The sequence below is a fragment of the Lepidochelys olivacea genome, assembly GCF_965140295.1.
Source record: "Lepidochelys olivacea isolate rLepOli2 genome assembly, chromosome: 4".
In the NCBI taxonomy this organism is placed as follows: Eukaryota; Metazoa; Chordata; order Testudines; family Cheloniidae; genus Lepidochelys; species Lepidochelys olivacea.
In genome coordinates, this window is record NC_140414.1 from 122,138,381 (window position 1) to 122,158,841 (window position 20,461).

Here is a 20,461-nt window from a genome sequence, read left to right on the forward strand (position 1 = left end):
GGGCCCAGACCGCCCCCGAAGACGGCCAGTGTAACGCCCCCAGCACCCGCTGCGGAGAGGAAGACGCAAGCAGCGCCACGTGGCTGCTAACGGTAATTTCGGCCGGCTTTGGGAAATGAAACCAGAGCGAGTCCGGCTGGCCCCGGGGAGCTGCGTTTGCACGGTTGCCCAACGCGCTCCGTTTCCCCATGTGCGGCTCGGCGGAGCGACCCGGCGGAAAGCGCGCAGAGCTCGGCGCGCGGGCGGCCCCTTCCCCGCGGCCGCTTTGCCCACCGCGCGCAGGGCCCGGCCGCCGGCTGGCCGACAGCTGGGCTCAGGCGGCAGCCCAGGCCCCCACCTCACCCGGAAATGGCCAACTCGGCGCCCCTGCTCCAGGGGACCGGCCGGAGAGGGAACAACGTAAGTAGCACCACGTGGCTGCTTAACGGTAATTCGTGCCGGGCTGGGAGCATGAAACGAGCCAGCCTCACCCCGAGGAGCTGCGTTTGCATTTCCATTGTGTGGCTCAACTAAGTAGTTTAGTGGAAAGACCAGACATGGCGTAGGATTGTCATGGACTTTATCCGCCAACACCGTGCAAATTGTACCATGACCAGAGGGCAACTGGAACCAAGTCTCTTGTGTCTGAAAGAAAGACAAAAATAAACGGGGAGGGACAAAAAGGGATTTTTTTTTTGTTCCATCTTGGTGGAACAAGTGAGTAGGGATGCACGGTACCTGGCACAGGTAACTGGGAGAGTGGAGCAAAAAACCCACCTTCTTTCTCTTTTAGGAAAGTTGTGGTGCTGTTGTTTTAGTAGAGAGACGCTGTCTGATACACAGCTGTGAAACTACACAGCTAAAAATACTGCCATTAGCAGAGTACCACACAGAGGTACGTGGGGGAAGGGAGTGAACTGTTGTCACCATTACTGAAGATAAGGAGAATGACCTTTACAGGTGCAAGACAAAGACTGCTACTTCAGCAACTTTGGAATAGGCTTCGAAGGGAGGTTGTGGAATCCTAAGGCAGGGCCACACTTGCAGATGTAGAGCGCGTTGAGTTAAATCAGCCTTCGCAGCACAGTAGGGAAAGTGCTGTAAGCTGTCCACACTGACAGCTGCAAGCACGCTGGCGTGGCCACATTAGTAGCTCTTGCAATGGCCACAGAGAGCAGTGCATGGTGGTAGCTATCCCAGCATGTAAGTGGCTGCAACGTGCTTTTCAAATGGGGTGGGGTGGAGTGTGACAGGTCATTTGTTATGTGTATGTGGGGGGAGAGAGAGTGGGTTTTTGGGGGGCTAAGAGCATGTCAGCTTGCTGTCTTGTAAGTTCAGACAGCAGCAGACCCCTCCTCCTCCTGCCGCCTCTCTCGTACACAGCATTCTACAGTAATGGTTGCTTTGTCTCGGAGCAGATAAGCAGCCAGCTGTCAGAAACAGAGCTTTCAAAGGGCATATCTGCATTCCTACAGCGAGTTCAAAACAATGAGAAGAGTGGCCACTTGACTTAAGGGGATTATGGGATATTTCCGGAGGTTGATTAGAGGGCAGTAAATGCAACTCCTCGTTTACACTGATGCCCGGGCATTTCAACTAATGCGCAGCAACTGTTAATCTTCTCGTCGAGGTGGAGTACCAGGAGCTCTCTAGCCGTGGAGTCAGAGCGCTCTATGTGCCTTGCCAGTGTGGACGGATAGTGAGCTAGGGCTCCCGGGGCTGCTTTAATGCTCTCTAACTCGCAAGTGTAGACATGCCCCTAGTAGTTGGAGGTTTCTAAGAACAGGTTGGACAGTCATCTGTCAGGGATGGTCTAAGTCAGGGGTGGCCAGCCTGAGCCTGAGAAGGAGCCAGAATTTACTAATGTACATTACCAAAGAGCCACAGTGATACGTCAGCAGCCCCCCCATCACCTTCCCCCACCCTGCTCCCAGTGCCTCCTACCCACTGGCAGCCCCGCTGATCAGCACCTCCCCCTCCCTCCCCGCACCTCCTGATCAGCTGTTTCGTGGTGTGCAGGAGGCTGGGGGGGTGGGAGGGGGAAGGAGCGAGGGCACTGTAGGCTTAGGGGAGGGGGTGGAGTGGGGGCAGAGCCTGTGGCAGAGGCAGGGGTTGAGCAGTGAGCACCCCCGGCACATTGGAGAGTTGGCACCTGTCGCTCCAGCCCCAGAGTCAGTGCCTATACAAGGAGCCACATATTAACTTCGGAAGAGCTGCATGTGGCTCCGGAGCTACAGGTTGGCCTCCTCTGGTCTAAGTGAACTATATCCTTTCTCAGCACAAGAGGCTGGACTAGATGACCTGCATTTTATTTCTTCCTAAAATCACTTGTCTCATCGACAAGCCTATCTGAGCAAGAAAAGGACCAGAAATGGGGGATTTGGACTTCATTCCTGTCCCAGATTCCGAAAGAGCAAACTAAACTGAGGAGTCAAGATGTAAATATGCCAGCTTGTGCAAAGAAATATGGGTCAAGATTTGAAAAAGTGACTTGATTTTTGGGTGTCTTGGCTTGAGTGTCCCATCTTGAGATACCTGAAAAGCTTTCAGAGAGTAGGTGCTCAGCACTTCCTTAAAATTGGGCCCCTTTCAGGTGTCTCAAAAATCCAGGAACCTATATTAGTCACTTTTGAAAATCTAGACAGTATCTCTTTAAGTCACCCACGTACTGGTAAAATATTACATTTTACAGCTTGCTGTTTAATTGTAAAAAGAAAAGGAGTACTTGTGGCACCTTAGAGACTAACCAATTTATTTGAGTATGAGCTTTCGTGAGCTTTTCACGAAAGCTCATGCTCAAATAAATTGGTTAGTCTCTAAGGTGCCACAAGTACTCCTTTTCTTTTTGCGAATACAGACTAACACGGCTGTTACTCTGAAACCTGTTTAATTGTAGTCTTAGAAATGGACTGTAACTCTGTATAACTAAAAGTTTGAATTAGGCTTTAAACAACAGGGCTGCAAATGTTGCAATTCAAAATAAAAGACTGAATTTAAGAGTTGCACTCATTAGTGGATAAATCTTCTGTTAATTTCTGGACAAGAGAGACATGCTGTGAGTAAAAAAAAATGTTAAGATATGTAGGGGACAGTATGACTCGTAGGCCATGCTGTTGCGAGTTTTGGTGTTAATGGGGACATTTGGTTACCTGAATTTTGAGAGGCTCCCCCTGGATTGTTCAGAGATCTTTGTTCTGAACTCACTTTTAAAACGTCACCTAAAGGAGTGTCATCAGTGTGGTACAGGCAGAACTGTGCCTTGAATGGTGACCTCTGACTGATACAAGGAAACTGATGGCATTAAGTGTAAAGCAAAGGAGTGTGTGAGGAGTGGTAGTTTACTTTCCCAGTGATCATCCAAGTGTGTTTGTAAGGAATAAGGAAAAGAACTTTTGAAGTGCTTAGGATCCCATTAGAATTAATATTTTTCTCAAAAGCATTTGTCTGATAAAGCTCTTACTTAATTCTGCTTTCTTCTGTGTCTTGCTTTCCTGAAATTTGAGTAAATCTGCACTAGTGGGAGCAGAGAGGCAGGTCACAAACAAAAGTGAAGCATGCTGCTTTAAAACCCTGGAGCAAGCAATTTTGAGTGTTGGGGAACTTCCTATAGTGGTTAGAAGAGAGGTTGCATGGCACACAAAGGGTATGTCTACACTATGAAATTAGGTTGAATTTATAGAAGTTGGTTTTTTAGAAATCGTTTTTATATAGTGGATTGTGTGTGTCCCCACACAAAATGCTCTAAGCGCATTAACTCGGCGGAGTGCTTCCACAGTACCGAGGCTAGCATTGATTTCCGGAGTGTTGAACTGTAGCTATCCCACAGTTCCCACAGTCTCCGCCACCCACTGGAATTCTAGGTTGAGATCCCAATGCCTGATGGGGCAAAAAACATTGTCGCGGGTGGTTCTGGGTACATGTCGTCAGGCCGGCCGGCCCTCTCTCCCTCCCTCCCTCTGTGAAAGCAACAGCAGACAATCATTTCACGCCTTTTTTCCTGAGTTACCTGTGCAGACGCCATACCACAGCAAGCATGGAGCCCGCTCAGCTCACTGTCACCGTATCTCTCCTGGGTGCCTGCAGTAATGCGATACTGCATTGCTACACAGCAGCAACAACCCATTGCCTTGTGGCAGCAGATGGTGCAATAGGCCTGAAAACTATCATCATCGTGTCTGAGGTGCTCCTGGCTGCCTCGGTAAGGTCGGTCCAGAGCGCCTGGGCAGACATGGGCGCAGGGACTAAATTAAGAGTGACTCGACCAGGTCATTCTCTTCAGTCCTGCAGGCAGTCCTATTGTACCATCTTATGGTGAGCAGGCAGGAGATGAGGATGGCTAGTAGTCCTATTGCACCATCTTCTGCCGGACAGGCAGGAGATGAGGATGGCTAGCAGTCCTACTGCACCTTCTGCTGCCAGCAAAAGATGTAAAAGATAGGTGGAGTGGATCAAAACAAGAAATACACCAGATTTGTTTTTTATTCATTTGCTCCTCCCTCCGTGAAATCAACGGCCGACAATCATTTTGGTGAGGTCTGTCAGGGGCATCTTGAAAACTTTAATGGACATTCAGTCCTGCCTGAAATACCAGAAGGAGGGATAGTTGAGTGGGTTGAGCATTGGCCTGCAAAACCCAGGGTTTTGAGTTCAATCCTTGAGGGGGCCATTCTGTGTGACCGTTGTTTTTGTTTCTCCTTGATGTAAAGTCACCGCCGTTGTTGATTTTAATTCCCTGTAAGCCAACCCTGTAAGCCATGTCGCCCCCCCCCCCCCCGTCAGAGCAACAGCAGACAATCGTTCCGTTCCTTTTTTCTGTGCAGACGCCATAACACGGCAAGCATGGAGCCTGCTCAGATCACTTTGGCAATTAGGAGCACATTAAACACCACACGCATTATCCAGCAGTATATGCAGCACCAGAACCTGGCAAAGTGAAATCGGGCAAGTAGGCTATGTCAGCACGGTGACGAGAGTGATGAGGACATGGACACAGACTTCTCTCAAATCGCAGGCCCTAGCAGTGTGGGCATCATGGTGCTAATAGGGCAGGTTCATGCAGTGGAATGCCGATTTTGGGCCTGGGAAACAAGCACAGACTGGTGGGACCTCATAGTGTTGCAGGTCTGGGACGATTCCCAGTGGCCGCTAAACTTTCGGATGCATAAGGGCACTTTCATGGAACTTTGTGACTTGCTTTCCCCTGCCCTGAAGTGCATGAACACCAAGATGAGCGCAGCACTCACAGTTGAGAAGCGAGTGGCAATAGTCCTGTGGAAGCTTGCAATGCCAGACAGCTACCGGTGAGTCGGGAATCAGTTTGGAGTGGGCAAATCTGCTGTGGGGGCTGCTGTGATGCAAGTAGCCAACACTATTACTGAGCTGCTGATATCAAGGGTAGTGACCCTGGGAAATGTGCAGGTCATAGTGGATGGCTTTGCTGCAATGGGATTCCCTAACTGTGGTGGGGCCATAGACGGAACCCATTCCCTATCTTGACACCGGAGCACCAAGCTGGCGAGTAAGGGGGGAGATGTTTATGGTGAAGTGGGAGGTTGAGGCAAATTGCCTGGCCGCTGGTTACACGCAGCCAGACACCAGGGCAGTTAGAAGAGCACAGGAGGGTGCGGTGTGCATCAGAGAAGCTTTGAAAACCATTTTCATGGCTGGCAAAGCTACAGTGTGAAAGTTCTGTTTGTTTCTTCTTGATGAAACTCTCCCGCCCCTTGGTTCACTCTCCTTCCCTGTAAGCTATCCACCCTCCCCTCGTTCCTTTGATCACCGCTTGAGGCAATAAATCGTTGTTGCTTCACGTTCGTGCATTCTTTATTAATTCATCACACAAGTAGGGGGATAACTGCCAAGGTAGCCCGGGAGGGGTGGTGGAGGAGAGAAGCACCGGGAGGGGTGGCGGACGTGGGAAGGACAAGGCCACACAGCACTTTAAAACTTATTGAATGCCAGCCTTCTGTTGCTTGGGCAATCCTCTGGGGTGGAGTGGCTGGGTGGCCGGAGGTCCCCCTACCGTGTTCTTGGGTGTCTGGGTGAGGAGGCTATGGAACTTGGGGGGGAGGGCGGTTGGTTACCATAGGGGCTGTAGCGGTGGTCTGTGCTCCAGCTGCCTTTGCTGCAGCTCAACCATACGCTGGAGCATATTAGTTTGATTCTCCAGCAGCCTCAGCATTGAATCCTGCCTCCTCTCATCACGCTGCCGCCACCTTTCAGCTTCAGCCCTCTCTTCAGCCCACCACCTCTCCTCCTGGTCATTTTGTGCTTTCCTGCACTCTGACATTGTCTGCCTCCACGCATTCGTCTGTGCTCTGTCAGTGTGGGAGGACAGCATGAGCTCAGCGAACATTTCATCGTGAGTGTGTTTTTTTTCGCCTTCTAATCTTCTCTAGCCTCTGAGAAGGAGAAGATCTTGTGATCCTTGAAACACATGCAGCTGGTGGAGGAAAAAGAAAAGGGAGAGTGGTAGTTAAAAAGACACATTTTATAGAACAATGGGTACACTCTTTCATGGTAAATCTTGCTGTTAACGTTACATACATAGCACATGTGCTTTCATTCCAAGGTCGCGTTTTGCCTCCCCCCACCGTGTGGCTAGCCCCTCTCCCCTCCCCGTGGCTAACAGCGGGGAATGTTTCTGTTCAGCCACAGGCAAACAGCCCAGCAGGAACGGGCACCTCTGAATGTCCCCTTAAGAAAAGCACCCTATTTCAACCACGTGACCATGAATGATATCACTCTCTTGAGGATAACACAGAGAGATAAAGAACCAATGTTGTTTGAATGCCAGCAAACATACACTGCAATGCTTCGTTCTACAGTGATTCCCGAGTACGTGCTAGTGGCCTGGTGTGGTAAAGTGTCCTACAATGGTGGACGGAATAAGGCTGCCCTCCCCTTTTGCAAAGGCTTTGGGAGTACATCCAGGAGAGCTGCGAATGCCAGGGCAAATTAATCATTAAACATGCTTGCTTTTAAACCATATATACTATTTTAAAAGGTACACTCACCAGAGGTCCCTTCTCCGCCTGGCAGGTCCAGGAGGCAGCCTTGGGTGGGTTTGGGAGGTACTGGCTCCAGGTCCAGGGTGAGAAACAGTTCCTGGCTGTTGGGAAAACCGGTTTCTCCGCTTGCTTGCTGTGAGCTATCTACAACCTCATCATCATCATCTTCCTCGTTTCCAAAACCTGCTTCCATGTTGCCTCCATCTCCACTGAAGGAGTCAAACAACATGGTTGGGGTAGTGGTGGCTGAACCCCCTAAAATGGCATGCAGCTCATCATAGAAGCGGTATGTTTTGGGCTCTGACCCGGAGTGGCCGTTTGCGTCTCTAGTTTTCTGGTTGGCTTGCCTCAGCTCCTTAAGTTTTCATGTGGCACTGCTTCGGGTCCCTGTTATGGCCTCTGTCCTTCATGCCCTGGGAGATTTTGACAAATGTTTTGGCATTTTGAAAACTGGAACGAAGTTCTGATAGCACAGATTCCTCTCTCCATACAGCGATCAGATCCTGTACCTCCCGTTCGGTCCATGCTGGAGCTCTTTTGCGATTCTGTGACTCTATCATGGTCACCTCTGCTGATGAGTTCTGCACTCACCTGCAGCTTGCCATGCTGGCCAAACAGGAAATTGAAATTCAAAAGTTCGCGGGCCTTTTCCTGTCTACCTGGCCAGTGCATCTGAGTTGAGAGCGCTGTCCAGAGTGGTCACAATGGAGCACTCTGGGATAGCTCCCGGAGGCCAATATCATCTAATTGCATCCACAGTACCCCAAATTCGACCCGGCAAGGCCGATTTCAGCGCTAATCCCCTTGTCAGGGGTGGAGTAAGGAAATCTATTTTAAGAGCCCTTTAAGTAAAAAAAAAGAAAAAAAGAAAAAAAGGGCTTCGTTGTGTGGATGGGTGCAGGGTTAAATCGATTTAACGCTGCTAAATTCGACCTCAACTCCTAGTGTAGACCAGGGCAAAGTGACACATAAACCCTGTGCAGGAGTGACCATTACCATTATAAAAGGATGAGGTAGAGGGCTATTCCTAATTGGCAGCATTTCTTAGACTTGTTGTCAAGGTTCCTTCCCCACTCTGAACTCTAGGGTACAGATGTGGGGACCTGCATGAAAGACCCTCTAAGCTTATTCTTACCAGCTTAGGTTAAAAACTTCCTCAAGGTACAAACTTTGCCTTGTCCTTGAACCCTATGCTGCCACCACCAATCATGTTAAACAAAGAACAGGGAAAGAGACCACTTGGAGACGTCTTCCCCCAAAATATCCCCCCAAGCCCTACACCCCCTTTCCTGGGGAAGGCTTGATAAAAATCCTCACCAGTTTGTACAGGTGAACACAGACCCTTAGATCTTAAGAACAATGAAAAAACAATCAGGTTCTTAAAAGAAGAATTTTAATTAAAGAAAAAGTAAACGAATCACCTCTGTAAAATCAGGATGATAAATACCTTACAGGGTAATCAGATTAAAAACATAGAGAATCCCTCTAGGCAAAACCTTAAGTTACAAAAAGACACAAAAACAGGAATATACATTCCATTCAGCACAACTTATTTTACCAGCCATTAAACAAAAGAAATCTAACGCATTTCTAGCTAGGTTACTTACTAACTTTTTGCAGGAGTTCTGAGCTGCATTCCTGATCTGTTCCAGGCAAAAGCATCACACAGACAGACAGACCCTTTGTTCCCCCCACTCCAGCTTTGAAAATATCTTGTCTCCTCATTGGTCATTTTGGTCAGGTGCCAGCGAGGTTATCTTAGCTTCTTAACCCTTTACAGGGTGAAAGGGTTTTGCCTCTGGCCAGGAGGGATTTTATAGCACTGTGGACAGAAAGGTGGTTACCCTTCCTTTTATATTTATGACACTTGTACTCTGGGTCTTCTTTAACCCAGTAGGCATATGTATCTAGTCTCTTGCTGCAAACCTCATTCTTTCACTGAGTTTTGGAATGCCTAGAGTGCCTGTCCGTGACCATGATTTGGGAATGCCCAGCTGGATCTGTTCTTTTAATTGCTTTTTTGCTATTTACCTTCTAGCCTGCCTTTAACTCAATATTTGAAGCAATTCTAGTGGTGCAATAACACTGGTATGAAGGGTGGCAAGTATCAAGTACTTGGACGCTTCTATTGATAGGTGTAAAGAGCCTGCATTTCTAAAATTGCCCCTTCTAATCAAAACTGAATGACACATTTTTGTTTCGTTGTTTCCTTCTGGAAAATTGGCTGATCGTAACAAACCATCTTGTAATAAGCGGTAAACGCAATGGAATACATTTCCCACCCACGACTTCCTGCACATAATTCTCACTGCCTTGAATGGGAGAAGAATGGTTAACAAGCTGTGTAATTCTCTGAAATTTACCATAGTGCACAGAAGAAGTTATAAACTCTAGGCCCTCCAACATAGCATGTTTGTGAGCTCTCCCTGACTTCAAATACAGGAGGTGACTGACCTCAGCAGACATTGTCCCCTCATGGTGCAGCCTTTGCCTCGACACATTAATCTCCCACAGTTTATTATGGTCAGGCATGGTTTACTAACAGTGCAAAGAGAAAGGATGCTTAAGAGCCTCTCTGTCAACTTCAGTAGACGACGGACACTGTATGCTGATCCACTAACCAGTTGCAGCAATGATTCCCAGGATGAGGCAGCTATAAAGTCCCTAATTATCCCCCGGAAATGCTCTGGAGCCAGTAGATTATTTCTAAAGTGGCTCCATTTTAACAGGCCCATCCATTCCTGAGAGGAATAGAGACTATGATAATTGTCCTTAGGAACTTTTTTTACCCTGTATCTGCATTCCAGATGCAGACTCATCTGTTTAAGCCCAGTCTGATTTATTTCCTAAATCCCATTTTCAAAAGGATTTAAGCATTTAGAAGACTAAAACCTTTGACTTTCAATTACTGTAACCGCTTCGGACAAATTTATGGGATATCTGCATGCCACAAATTCAAGGGCCAATAAAGATGAGCTGTCATCTAGGATCAGCGTCCCAAAGTGACTCTTCCAGCGGGCCAGGAATTTCCATGAGCAATTCTGTAGAGCTTTGATTCACAGGAGGTACAGGTCGCTTCTCTGACTGTGCTCTGGTACCCATGCTGAGGACACCTTCCATTCTAGTCAGCTTTGACACAGAGAACAAAGTGGATAATGTTGGGGAAATAGGAGGAACATTTAAATCCCAAACCTATCACTGTCCATAAAAGGGACAGCTTTCACAGGCATAATCAGAAACTGAGAGAAACCGACATTTTTGTGGTGTCGATCTTGACTTGTGATGATGAGAATAGTGAAAGATGAATGCACTTGATACAAAATATTCACTGGGATGCAAGACTGTTAAGTCTGGCAAAAACTCCAGCTGCAGAATGATCTTACCCTCTGTGCGGGTGTTGAGATGGCAAATATGAAACGGCAAATTGCCAACACAAGTGGTGAATGCAAAGACAAACTTAAAGGAGAGGCACCAGTTGGCAATTACTGGCAGCGACACGGTAGGAAAAAAACCTGTCCAGCTAACAGCAACTGTTTGTAGCAAATAACTATGAGAAAATTTGTCTCAGATCTTCAAAATAAAAAAAAACTAGAAATTATGGAGCCCTAGCAGAAGGTTTCCTGTTCCTGGGCTGTCTCAGAGTAACTGCTGGGCTGATCTTGGATACAATACAAATATGACCTATAATGAAGACTCTATCTGAATTGCAGGATGATCTTCAAATAATTGTAGCTGAATTGCGGAAAAGTATTAATGGATCTTTATTAATAGCAGTAATTTGGAAAAGTCACAGTAGACCTATTTGTTTAAGAAAAATTTGCTAGGATGATATAAACACTCAACTATTATGTTATGCCTGCGAACTTTTTGATAACCAGACAATTTGATGCAACTATAGGGCCGTAACCAGGGAGGGGTGAGTGGGGTAGTTGCCCAGGGTGGAAAACCGGGGTGGTGGGGGGGTGAAATGACAAAAAACCTGGTAGGGGGTATAGTATTGCTACCCTTGCTTCTGTGTTGCTGCAGACGTCTGCACTGCCTTCAGGGCTGAGAGGCCAGAGAGCGGCAATCGCTGGCTGGGCACCCTGCTCTGAAGGCAGCACCATTGCCAGCAGCAGCACAGAAGTAAGGGTGGTGATACCATGCCTGATGCAGGACTCTACCCCCCCCCCCATCGTTTCCCCCCCACCATCATTTCTCCATCCCATTTCCCCCTTTCCTCACTGGTTTTGCGCCCTGGGTGGCTCCCCCGCTCACCCCACCCTGGTTGTGGCCTGCACAAAACTCTTCAAGATCATTTCATGTACTAATGGGGGAAAAAAGTGTGTGTTGCAAACCTCAAAATGTATGCACAATTGTGGACTGTGCAAAGTAAGCTAATTTAAAACAAAATGGCTCTTGAAGCCTTTATATTGCAGAATCCACAATATTGTGAATGAAATAGGACCTTACCTATAATCTAGAACAGGGATGGGCTAACTTTTTGGCCCGAGGGCCACATCTGGGTATGGAAATTGTATGGCGGGCCATGAATGCTCACAGAATTGGGGATTGGGGTATGGGCTCTGGCTGGGGGTTCAGGCTCTGGGGTGGGGCCAAAAATGAGGAGCTCAGGGTGTGGGAGGGGGCTCTGGGCTGTGGCAGGGGTTGTGGTGCAGGGGTGAGGGCTCTGGGGTGGGACTGGGGATGAGGGGTTAGGGGGCGCAGAAGGGTACACCAGGCTTGGACCAAGGGGTTCAGATTGCCGGAGGGGGATCAGGGCTGGGGCAGGGCATTGGGGAGCAGGAGGGGGTCCAGGGTGCAGGCTCTGGGAGGCACTTACCTCAAGCAGCTCCCAGAAGCAGCGGCGTGTCCCCCTTCTGGCTCCTATGTGGAGGCACGGCCAGGCGGCTCTGCTCGCTGCCCTGTCTGCAGGCACTGCCCCTGCAGCTCCCATTGGCCATGGTTCCCGGCCAGTGGGAGATGCAGGGGCAGAGTGCGGAACCCCCTGGCTGCCCCTACATGTAGAACTTGGAGGGTCATGCTGCTGCTTCCAGGAGCCACGCAGAGTGGGGCAAGCTCTGGACGCCACTCCCTGGTGGGAGCTCGAGGGTCGGATTAAAATGTCTGGAGGGCCAGATGCGGCCCGCAGGCCATAGTTTGCCCACCCCTGGACTAGGCCATACTTCTTCTGTGCTCAAGAATAAAACTCTCTTCTGGACCTGCATTAGGTTCTGTAGCCAATCTGCATTTCTGCAGTCAGCACCCAAGGGGATTGAGGTTTCTGTTGAATGCAGCTTTTAATTTTTTACATCTTTTATAGTAAAATAACAGGTGCAGTAAAAATGTGCACATTGCAAGACTTTTGCATTAATCTCATTTTAAAATATATGTACAAGTTTGACAACTTCATATCAACATTCATTTCAGTTGAATTACAAGTGAGAATATGTTTCCAAGCTGTTACCCTTTGTCTTGAGGATGTACTTGATCGTCTGCAAGACACTGTTATTAATAATTATAGCTGTATCTTAAAAAGTAAACTGATGATTCCTAAATTACTTTCTTTTCAGGACTGGTCTGGCAGGCTTATTATTGCCTCTTTAGCTGGAGCTTTTGGGTCTTCATTTCTTTATGGTTATAATCTCTCCGTAGTGAATGCACCCACAGTGGTAAGTGACTGAAAGCTTTTAAAATCTAATTCCAGTAGAGGGTGATGTTGTCCAAAAATTACACAAACTATTTGAAATACTTGTTTGTAAGACTTTTTGTATAGTGGGAGAGAAAAGAGATATAATAACTTATGAAATACTTTTGTTCCCTATAACTAAATTTTTGTAATCTTTTGTTTGTTTCTTTCTCCCATGAAGTCACAGTGTAGTTCTAATGTTTGTCATGAAAACTAAGTGTTCCTTTTGAAATGAGTAATTTCATTTCATATGAGTTTGTTCTGTGTGGTAAAATAATTCCAGAAGCAGACTTTTAAGTACTAAGTATATACAGCTATTGACTATATACTAACTTTTGATCACATTGTTCTGTTTTTAAGAATTGTAGAGCATTCTGTTCTCACAGTTGGATAATAGAGTTTGCTCTTGCTCTTCCTTCTACTGGGGCCATTCTATTGCATTTCATACTGGTACCTTGTTTATGGTCCATGTAGTGAAACTGCTATGTTGGCCATTTATCAACTATGATTGCAAGTTCTGCTGATGGAATATATTAAATGAATGGAATATTATGAAATGATCTATAGTATATTTTTGGAATTTTATTCTGAATATTATTACAAATTAAGGTTTAAATGCTTTGTTCAAAGTACACTTATCATTAATTGGTCTGTGCTCTTTTTTTTCTATCACAAAATAAGAATAAGGGAATAGTCAATGAAATTGAAAGTGAAAAATTTTAAAGACCTTTTGTATAATTTATAATTAACCAGTGGAATTCATTGCCGGAAGAGATTGTTGACATCAGTGGTTCCTGGTTTTACTGAAATTAATGGAAGTTTTTCCACTTAATTCAGTGCGGCTTGGTTTTTACCCCCAAGAGCTTATTCAGATTCAGCAGATATGATATTTCATGAATAATGAGAATGTTCTCTGTTACTGAATAGGGTAATAAACTTAAAGAATATAAATCCTCATGCTTCACAGCACAAGCAAATCATTAATCCATAAGGTTAGGAAGATACTTGGATTGTGGGAAAGTTTTTTCCGTAAATTTCTAGGAACTTCCTCTGAAGCAGCAAGTACAGGCCCCTGTCAGAAAGAAGACTAGATAGATCGTGTCTGATTAGTTATGAGCTACATGTTTGATCCATTATGGCATTTCCTGTGTATCACTCACTTCAGCTTGTGATCTTGGTAGATCTCATAAAATGAACAACTTCGGGAAAGTTCAGTACATAGACAGGTTTCAGAGTAGCAGCCGTGTTGGTCTGTATCCGCAGAAAGAACAGGAGGACTCGTGGTACCTTGGAGACTAATACATTTATTAGAGCATAAGCTTCCATGAGCTACAGCAAGGAAGCAACTTGGGAAACTGAGGTGCCGCAAGTACTAGTGATGGTGATACTTTTTCCCCTCTGAACAAATATTGCCCTGAAATAGTCTAAGGGGTCATCCTGAGCTTAGAAGGCCCAATTCTCAGCTGAGGCACAAAACAGGGTGCCTAATAGTTAGAAATTGTTTTTGCAGGAGTAGGAGTGAGTGTGTGTGTGTGTGTGTGTGTGAGAGAGAGAGAGGCAGCTGTTTGATAACTGCACCTGAGGCTTGTAACATGACAATTAATCATAGTGGAGTTGTATTTATTATGCAGCTTTGACCTCCTCACTTTGTATGCTGCTCCCCAACGCAATCTATTACACGGTTCAAAAGCAGATGCTGCCAGTGCTGCTTATTTAGAACAAGATTGTACCATTCTTATTCACATTGTTGTACCTCATTATGGACTACACAGAGGTTTTTACCACAAGCCCTGAGTAAAGGTGTCAATATGTAGGTATGTTGCCCCAGGAGCTGAACCACAACCTGTCTTCTGGTTCCCCTCTCATGCTGGGGAGGAAAGCACAGGTCACTTTCCTGCCCATGCCAGCTTAGCTGCACAGGCCAGTGCTTTGGGAAAGGGGGTAGTGTGTCCTGGTGTGTCTAGGGCAGTCCTTACTGGAATGCCAAGGTCAAGGCAGGCTGCAAAAGGGAGAGCAGATATTTCCAAGATTGCCTGGGTAACACTTAACTGTTAAAGTCCCCAACCAGTCACAAACTGTACTTCTCATCCCCCACACTAGTTAACAAGAAGCAAAAAATAAATCACACAGCCCCCTCTATTGCATTTCATTTCTCTGGCTCCCAGTCAGCACCTAGGTCCAGTACAGTGGGAAGTTATTTAAAAAACTTCACATATATAAAAATGTTCTTCTGACCCCAAAGGGTCAGCCACATTACCAGGTTAGTACAGATTTGGATCTTACCCAAAATATCATGCTGCCAGCCAATTCTTTAGTGCCTAAAACTAAAGGTTTATTATAAAGAAAAAAGAAAGAACAAGAAGAGAGATGGTAAAACAGTCACATGCATACAAAGATTCAAAGTCCATCAGGTTCCTAGCAGTACTGGTGAATTTGCTGGCTTGAGCACATCCACAGTTTGGAAGGGTCATTCAGTCTTTTGTTCAGAGCTTCGTTTGTAGAAAGGTTAGTCTAGAGGTAAGAAGCAGGAATAAAGACGCAATGGAGAAGATGCAGCTTCCTCTTATAGTCTTTTACGAGGCAGCTTGATTTCCTTTGTTCCAAACACAAGTTGCCCAGCACATGGCCTGGAAGCCTTAGACCATTCTGTCCATAGGCATGCCCCTGCATGCCTTGCTGAGTCATAGGGTGTATCCCTTGCCTTCTGAATGGATCAATTGTATAGCTGATGTCAGGGTAGGCAGTGCTAAAGCCAATCTATCTGGGGGTGTCACTCAAATGCACAGCACATATAGACACACCATACATATAACTTACAATACAAAGATGATACAAACACATAAACGAGATTATTATACCAGGCAAATTATAACATTTTTGCAGATACCTTAGGCGGCATATCTGGCATAACTCATTGCAATTTTACAACGTTGGTATTCATAATATCCTAAAGTGCCCCCTCAAATTCCATATAGCATCACAGGTAGAGTCAAGACTTTGCTCATGCCCTGCCCCTATTGTTCACTTTTTACCTGTATGCATGGAAGGGGGACTAGCAGCCATGCAGAAACTGGTCTCCACCCTGCCCAAGGGAAGTAGATATCTTCTGCCCCAATATTCTCCTGCATGGATGTGTAGCATGGGTCATGATTCTCTGTAAGCAGGCCCTTTGGAACCAGAAGTGGTTGCAAATTTTCCAATGAAAACAGAATCTTACACTGCAGCTTCCAGGGTCTCCAGGGCAGCCTTACTATGCAGATTACCATAGGTTGGAGATAACAAAGCTTCCAGATCTCTGAGCCAGCTGATTCCCTGTCCAGCCGCCACTGGGGTCTGGAGAGCATAATTAGTTTAGGAAACACCATGGGTGGGATCCACAAAAGTACTTAGGGAGGCACCTAAGTCCCTTTGGTTCCATTGTGATCCACAAAACTCCCACTGAACTGTGTAGGTGTCTAAACTCATTTGGCACGTAATTTTTTTTTTCTGGTTAAAAGTTCCCCCAGCATTTACGTTACTGCCTCTGGGCATGCACATTGCTGCCTTCCTCTAGGCGTCTGGATGCCTATTTCCTGCCTAAAGCAGAGTGATTCACAAACTATGTGCAGGGCCCAGTATGGTAGTTGTCCTCTTAGCACACCTACCGGATTGGGTCCCATTCAAAATCCAGCCATAGGAGGTGATGTCCACCTTATAACCTTTAGCCCAGTGAAGATATGGGAGCCCTAGATTGAATTCCCCCATCCCTAGTAGAGGGGAAGACAATTTGAATAGGGGTCTCCCACACCTCTCAAGAGAGTGTTCTAACCACTGGCTTATGGGATATGCAGTTGTGCAGCTCCTTCAGTCTCTCCTGTTGAAGGTGTTCCACTGTGGATAAATACTTAAAGAGCTGTTGGACCAGAGAGCACGAGAGAATCGGAATGACTGTAGTCCAGTGGTTAGGGAACCCACCTGTGAGTCAGGAGACTCAGGATCCACTCCTCTGCTCCAATCACTCTTTCATTAGTTATCTACAGTGCAACAGCTTCAGTAGAAGAGATTGAGGGAGAATATTCCATAGTTTAGGGGTTAACACACTCTCTGAAGGGTGGAAGGCTCCTATTCAAAATCTTTCTCCCCCTTTGTCAGAGATGGGGGAATTGAACCCTGGTCTCTCATATCCCAGGTGATTGCTCTAACCACAGGGCTAAAAGTCGTAAGTTAGGCACCAGCACCACCTCCAGCTCCTTTGTGTGGAGTGAGGCAGGCGCTCAACTCATTCCAGCAAGAAACTCCTTAGAGGCCTAAGCTACCTGACTCCAGGTATCGGGTAACCATTTTTGGATCTCCAGCAGAACTGGATGGCCTCCCTGCAACCTGGACTTCAGTGCCCGTCTCTGAGAGAGGGATGGGGCTTAGCATACACCTCTGACATTGGCATCTCCTATTAGCTAGCTTAGGCGTCTCCCAGCCACCTAGCATGCTGGCTTCTGTGCATTGTGTTCTTAGATTCCTGTCTCTCTTCATTCATTACACAGGGAACATAGGTGCATAACTTGGCTTTGTGGATCATAGTGTTCCTGGATTTTGTAGACATCTTAAAAGTTAGGTGCTGTGACACTCGGCATTGCAATGCCTACGGCCCTTCATGGGTCACACCCCATGCGCCTGTGTTTCCAAAATGAAAATTGTTCTGAATATCAAGTTTCTGAGTTTCAGTCAGCTCTAACTGGGACTCCCTGTGGGGTAAGGTGCTACTAAGTGTGAGTAGAGGGCCCTGAATGAATTAGATGTTAATAATTAGCACCTTTTATAGCGCTGTATATCTTACAAGTGCTGTACATACACTTGGCAAGCTAACAAATTGAGGTGCTGAGTCAGTAAACTTGGGTGAGCGACTGAACTGTTTTGATTGTTTGCAGCTTGACTCTATATACTGCTGAGCCCTGCTGTGATGTGCGGAGCACCCTCAGCTCCTGTTCATTTCAATGCAAGTCTCATTGATGTCCAGCATCTCGCAAGAGGTGCCCAGCACTACACAAGATCAGGCCTCTCATTCAGATAAAACTGAAGAAAGGAGGTACTATAAAGGGAGGTAGCAGGTAATAAAAACCTGGACAATATAGCTGTTGATAAAAAGTGGATACTTAGGAAATTGGATCTATACAAATCATAAGTCTTCTCATAACAGAAGAACTAGGAGTCACCAAATGAAATTAATAGTCAGCAAGTTTAAAACAAACAGAAGGATTTTTTTTTTCACACAATGCACAGTCGACCTGTGGAACCCCTTGCCAGAGGATGTTGTGAAGGCCAAGGCTATAACAGGGTTAAAAAAAGAACTAGGTTTATGGAGGATAGGTCCATCAATGGCTATTAGCCAGGATGGACAGGAATTGTGTCCCTAGCCTCTGTTTGACAGAAGCTGGGAATGGGCGACGGGGGATGGATCGCTTGGTGATCACCTGTTCTGTTCATTCCCTTTGGGGCACCTGGCATTGGCCACTGTCAGAAGATAGGATACTGGGCTAGATGGTCTGATCCATCTCCCCCCCGCTCCCCCCCGCGGCCAGTATGGTCGTTCTTATGGAACCATATGCCGGAAGGGAATCCAAAGCTGATTCAAAACAACTGGCTATCAGGTCTTCCCAGGACAACCTTCAAGGAGAATATACAAATACAATTTTATATCAGTGTTTAGGGATGTACTGTCTCCTCAGACAGGAGGAACCCCTCTCCACCAGGGCCTGACTGCAAGTCTTAACTCATGCTAACAAGCAGCAATGGAAGTAATCCCACTGGAAATGCGTCAACTTGTTTCCACCTTGCTGCAAGGGGGAAATAAAATGCACTCGTCCTTTTGCTGGTGCAGCTTGTTTCCTCCACCATGCTAACTCAGCTGTATTGGCTGGTGCACTGAAACTGGGGCTCAGCCCATTCCCCACCCTTGCCCACTCACCTTCATAGGAGAGGAGTAGCAGCCTAACAACAGCTGTTCTTCGTCCTGCACAAGGTATGACTATGTGGGTAATCCACACAGGAGAATAAGGGGTCTCCTTGGACCCTCTTTGTCCCTTGCACACATGCGCAGCCCTATATGTGGCTGTAACAGAACTCTCTCCAAAAACAATTGGGAAAGTTTGAGATGAACAGTTTGGCTGGGTGTAAATCAAAGACCCGTGTTCTTCTGGACTTCTTTTCATTCAGTGCACAGATTGTGCTTTTGGGTGAGGTCTCTGGGACACCAGTATAGCAGTGCACTTTGACCTCAGTCGTGGAAGTGAAAAATCTCTGCCCTTTATTACTACACGTTGTTTGTTTTCTTCCTGCAATAAACCAGATTTGATAGTATCATCGGTTTCAGAGTAGCAGCTGTGTTAGTCTGTATCATCTTGTACCATGAAAGTTAGAACTGCTGTAGATGTAGTTCAAGATGATAACTTGGAATATCTACTCTGGCACCCATCACTGTAAGATCTGGAAGGCTGTAAAATTAAGAGCTAGATCATTTACCTTCTATATGAGAGAACTCTCGTCCCTTCTGTTTGTAGCCTATTGTTTTATTTAAAGTTAATTTAGTAATGCTATATTACAGGGAGTCCTTGGACTTAGGATGCCCGACTTACGATGCTTTTCAATTGACTGCGCATTTCGCCCCTACAATACTTGTTTCACCCTTATGACGCTCAATTTTCATAAAGTTCACTTGAAATCACTTCCTGGTTGCATTCTACTGGTATGGAGCTGGAAGGGGTCATTTCTGATTGGCTTGTGGTATAGGGTCATTCACTGGTCACTTACTTATGTCAAGCATTTCTAAGGGTATGTCTACACTACGGAATAAGGTCGAATTTATAGAAGTCGGTTTTTTAGAAATCGGTTTTATATATTCGAGTGTGTGTGTCCCCACAGAAAATGCTCTAAGTGCATTAACTCGGCGGAGCGCTTCCACAGTACCGAGGCTAGAGTCGACTTCCGGAGCGTTGCACTGTGGGTAGCTATCCCACAGTTCCCGCAGTCTCCGCTGCCCATTGGAATTCTGGGTTGAGATCCCAATGCCTGATGGGGCTAAAACATTGTCACGGGTGGTTCTGGGTACATATCGTCAGGCCCCCGTTCCATCCCTCCCTCCGTGAAAGCAAGGGCAGACAATCGTTTCGCGCCTTTTTTCCTGAGTTACCTGTGCAGACGCCATACCACGGCAAGCATGGAGCCCGCTCAGGTAACCGTCACCCTATGTCTCCTGGGTGCTGGCAGACGCGGTACGGCATTGCTACACAGTAGCAGCAACCCCTTGCCTTGTGGCAGCAGACGGTACAGTACGACTGGTAGCCATCATCGTCATGTCCGAGGTGCTCCTGGCCACGTCGGCTGGGAGCGCCTGGGCAGACATGGGCGCAGGGACTAAATTTGGAGTGACTTGACCAGGTCATTCTCTTTAGTCCTGCAGTCAGTCCTATTGAACCGTCTTATGGTGAGCGGGCAGGCGATACGGACTGCTAGCAGTCGTACTGTACCATCTTCTGCCGAGCAGCCATGAGATGTGGATGGCATGCAGTCCTTCTGCACCGTCTGCTGCCAGCCAAAGATGTAAAAGATAGATGGAGTGGGTTAAAACAAGAAATAGACCAGATTTGTTTTGTACTCATTTGCCTCCTCCCCTGTCTAGGGGACTCATTCCTCTAGGTCACACTGCAGTCACTCACAGAGAAGGTGCAGCGAGGTAAATCTAGCCATGTATCAATCAGAGGCCAGGCTAACCTCCTTGTTCCAATAAGAACGATAACTTAGGTGCACCATTTCTTATTGGAACCCTCCGTGA

At 46.6% G+C, this 20,461-nt stretch overlaps 1 protein-coding gene across 2 annotated transcripts in view; it reads left to right on the forward strand.

Annotated features, from left to right (window-relative positions):
- The window catches only part of SLC2A9 (solute carrier family 2 member 9), a 180,167-nt gene that overhangs the window by 4,820 nt on the left and 154,886 nt on the right, over positions 1-20,461 (forward strand). The window contains exons 1-2 of one of the 2 annotated variants that reach the window (XM_084625977.1): positions 69-399; positions 12,542-12,640. In XM_084625977.1, the coding sequence (XP_084482103.1) occupies positions 349-399; positions 12,542-12,640 (150 nt within the window). In that variant the 5' untranslated portion in view covers positions 69-348. Of the gene's footprint in view, positions 1-68; positions 400-12,541; positions 12,641-20,461 lie in introns of those variants that run through there. The other variant, XM_084625976.1, reaches the window with a different exon arrangement.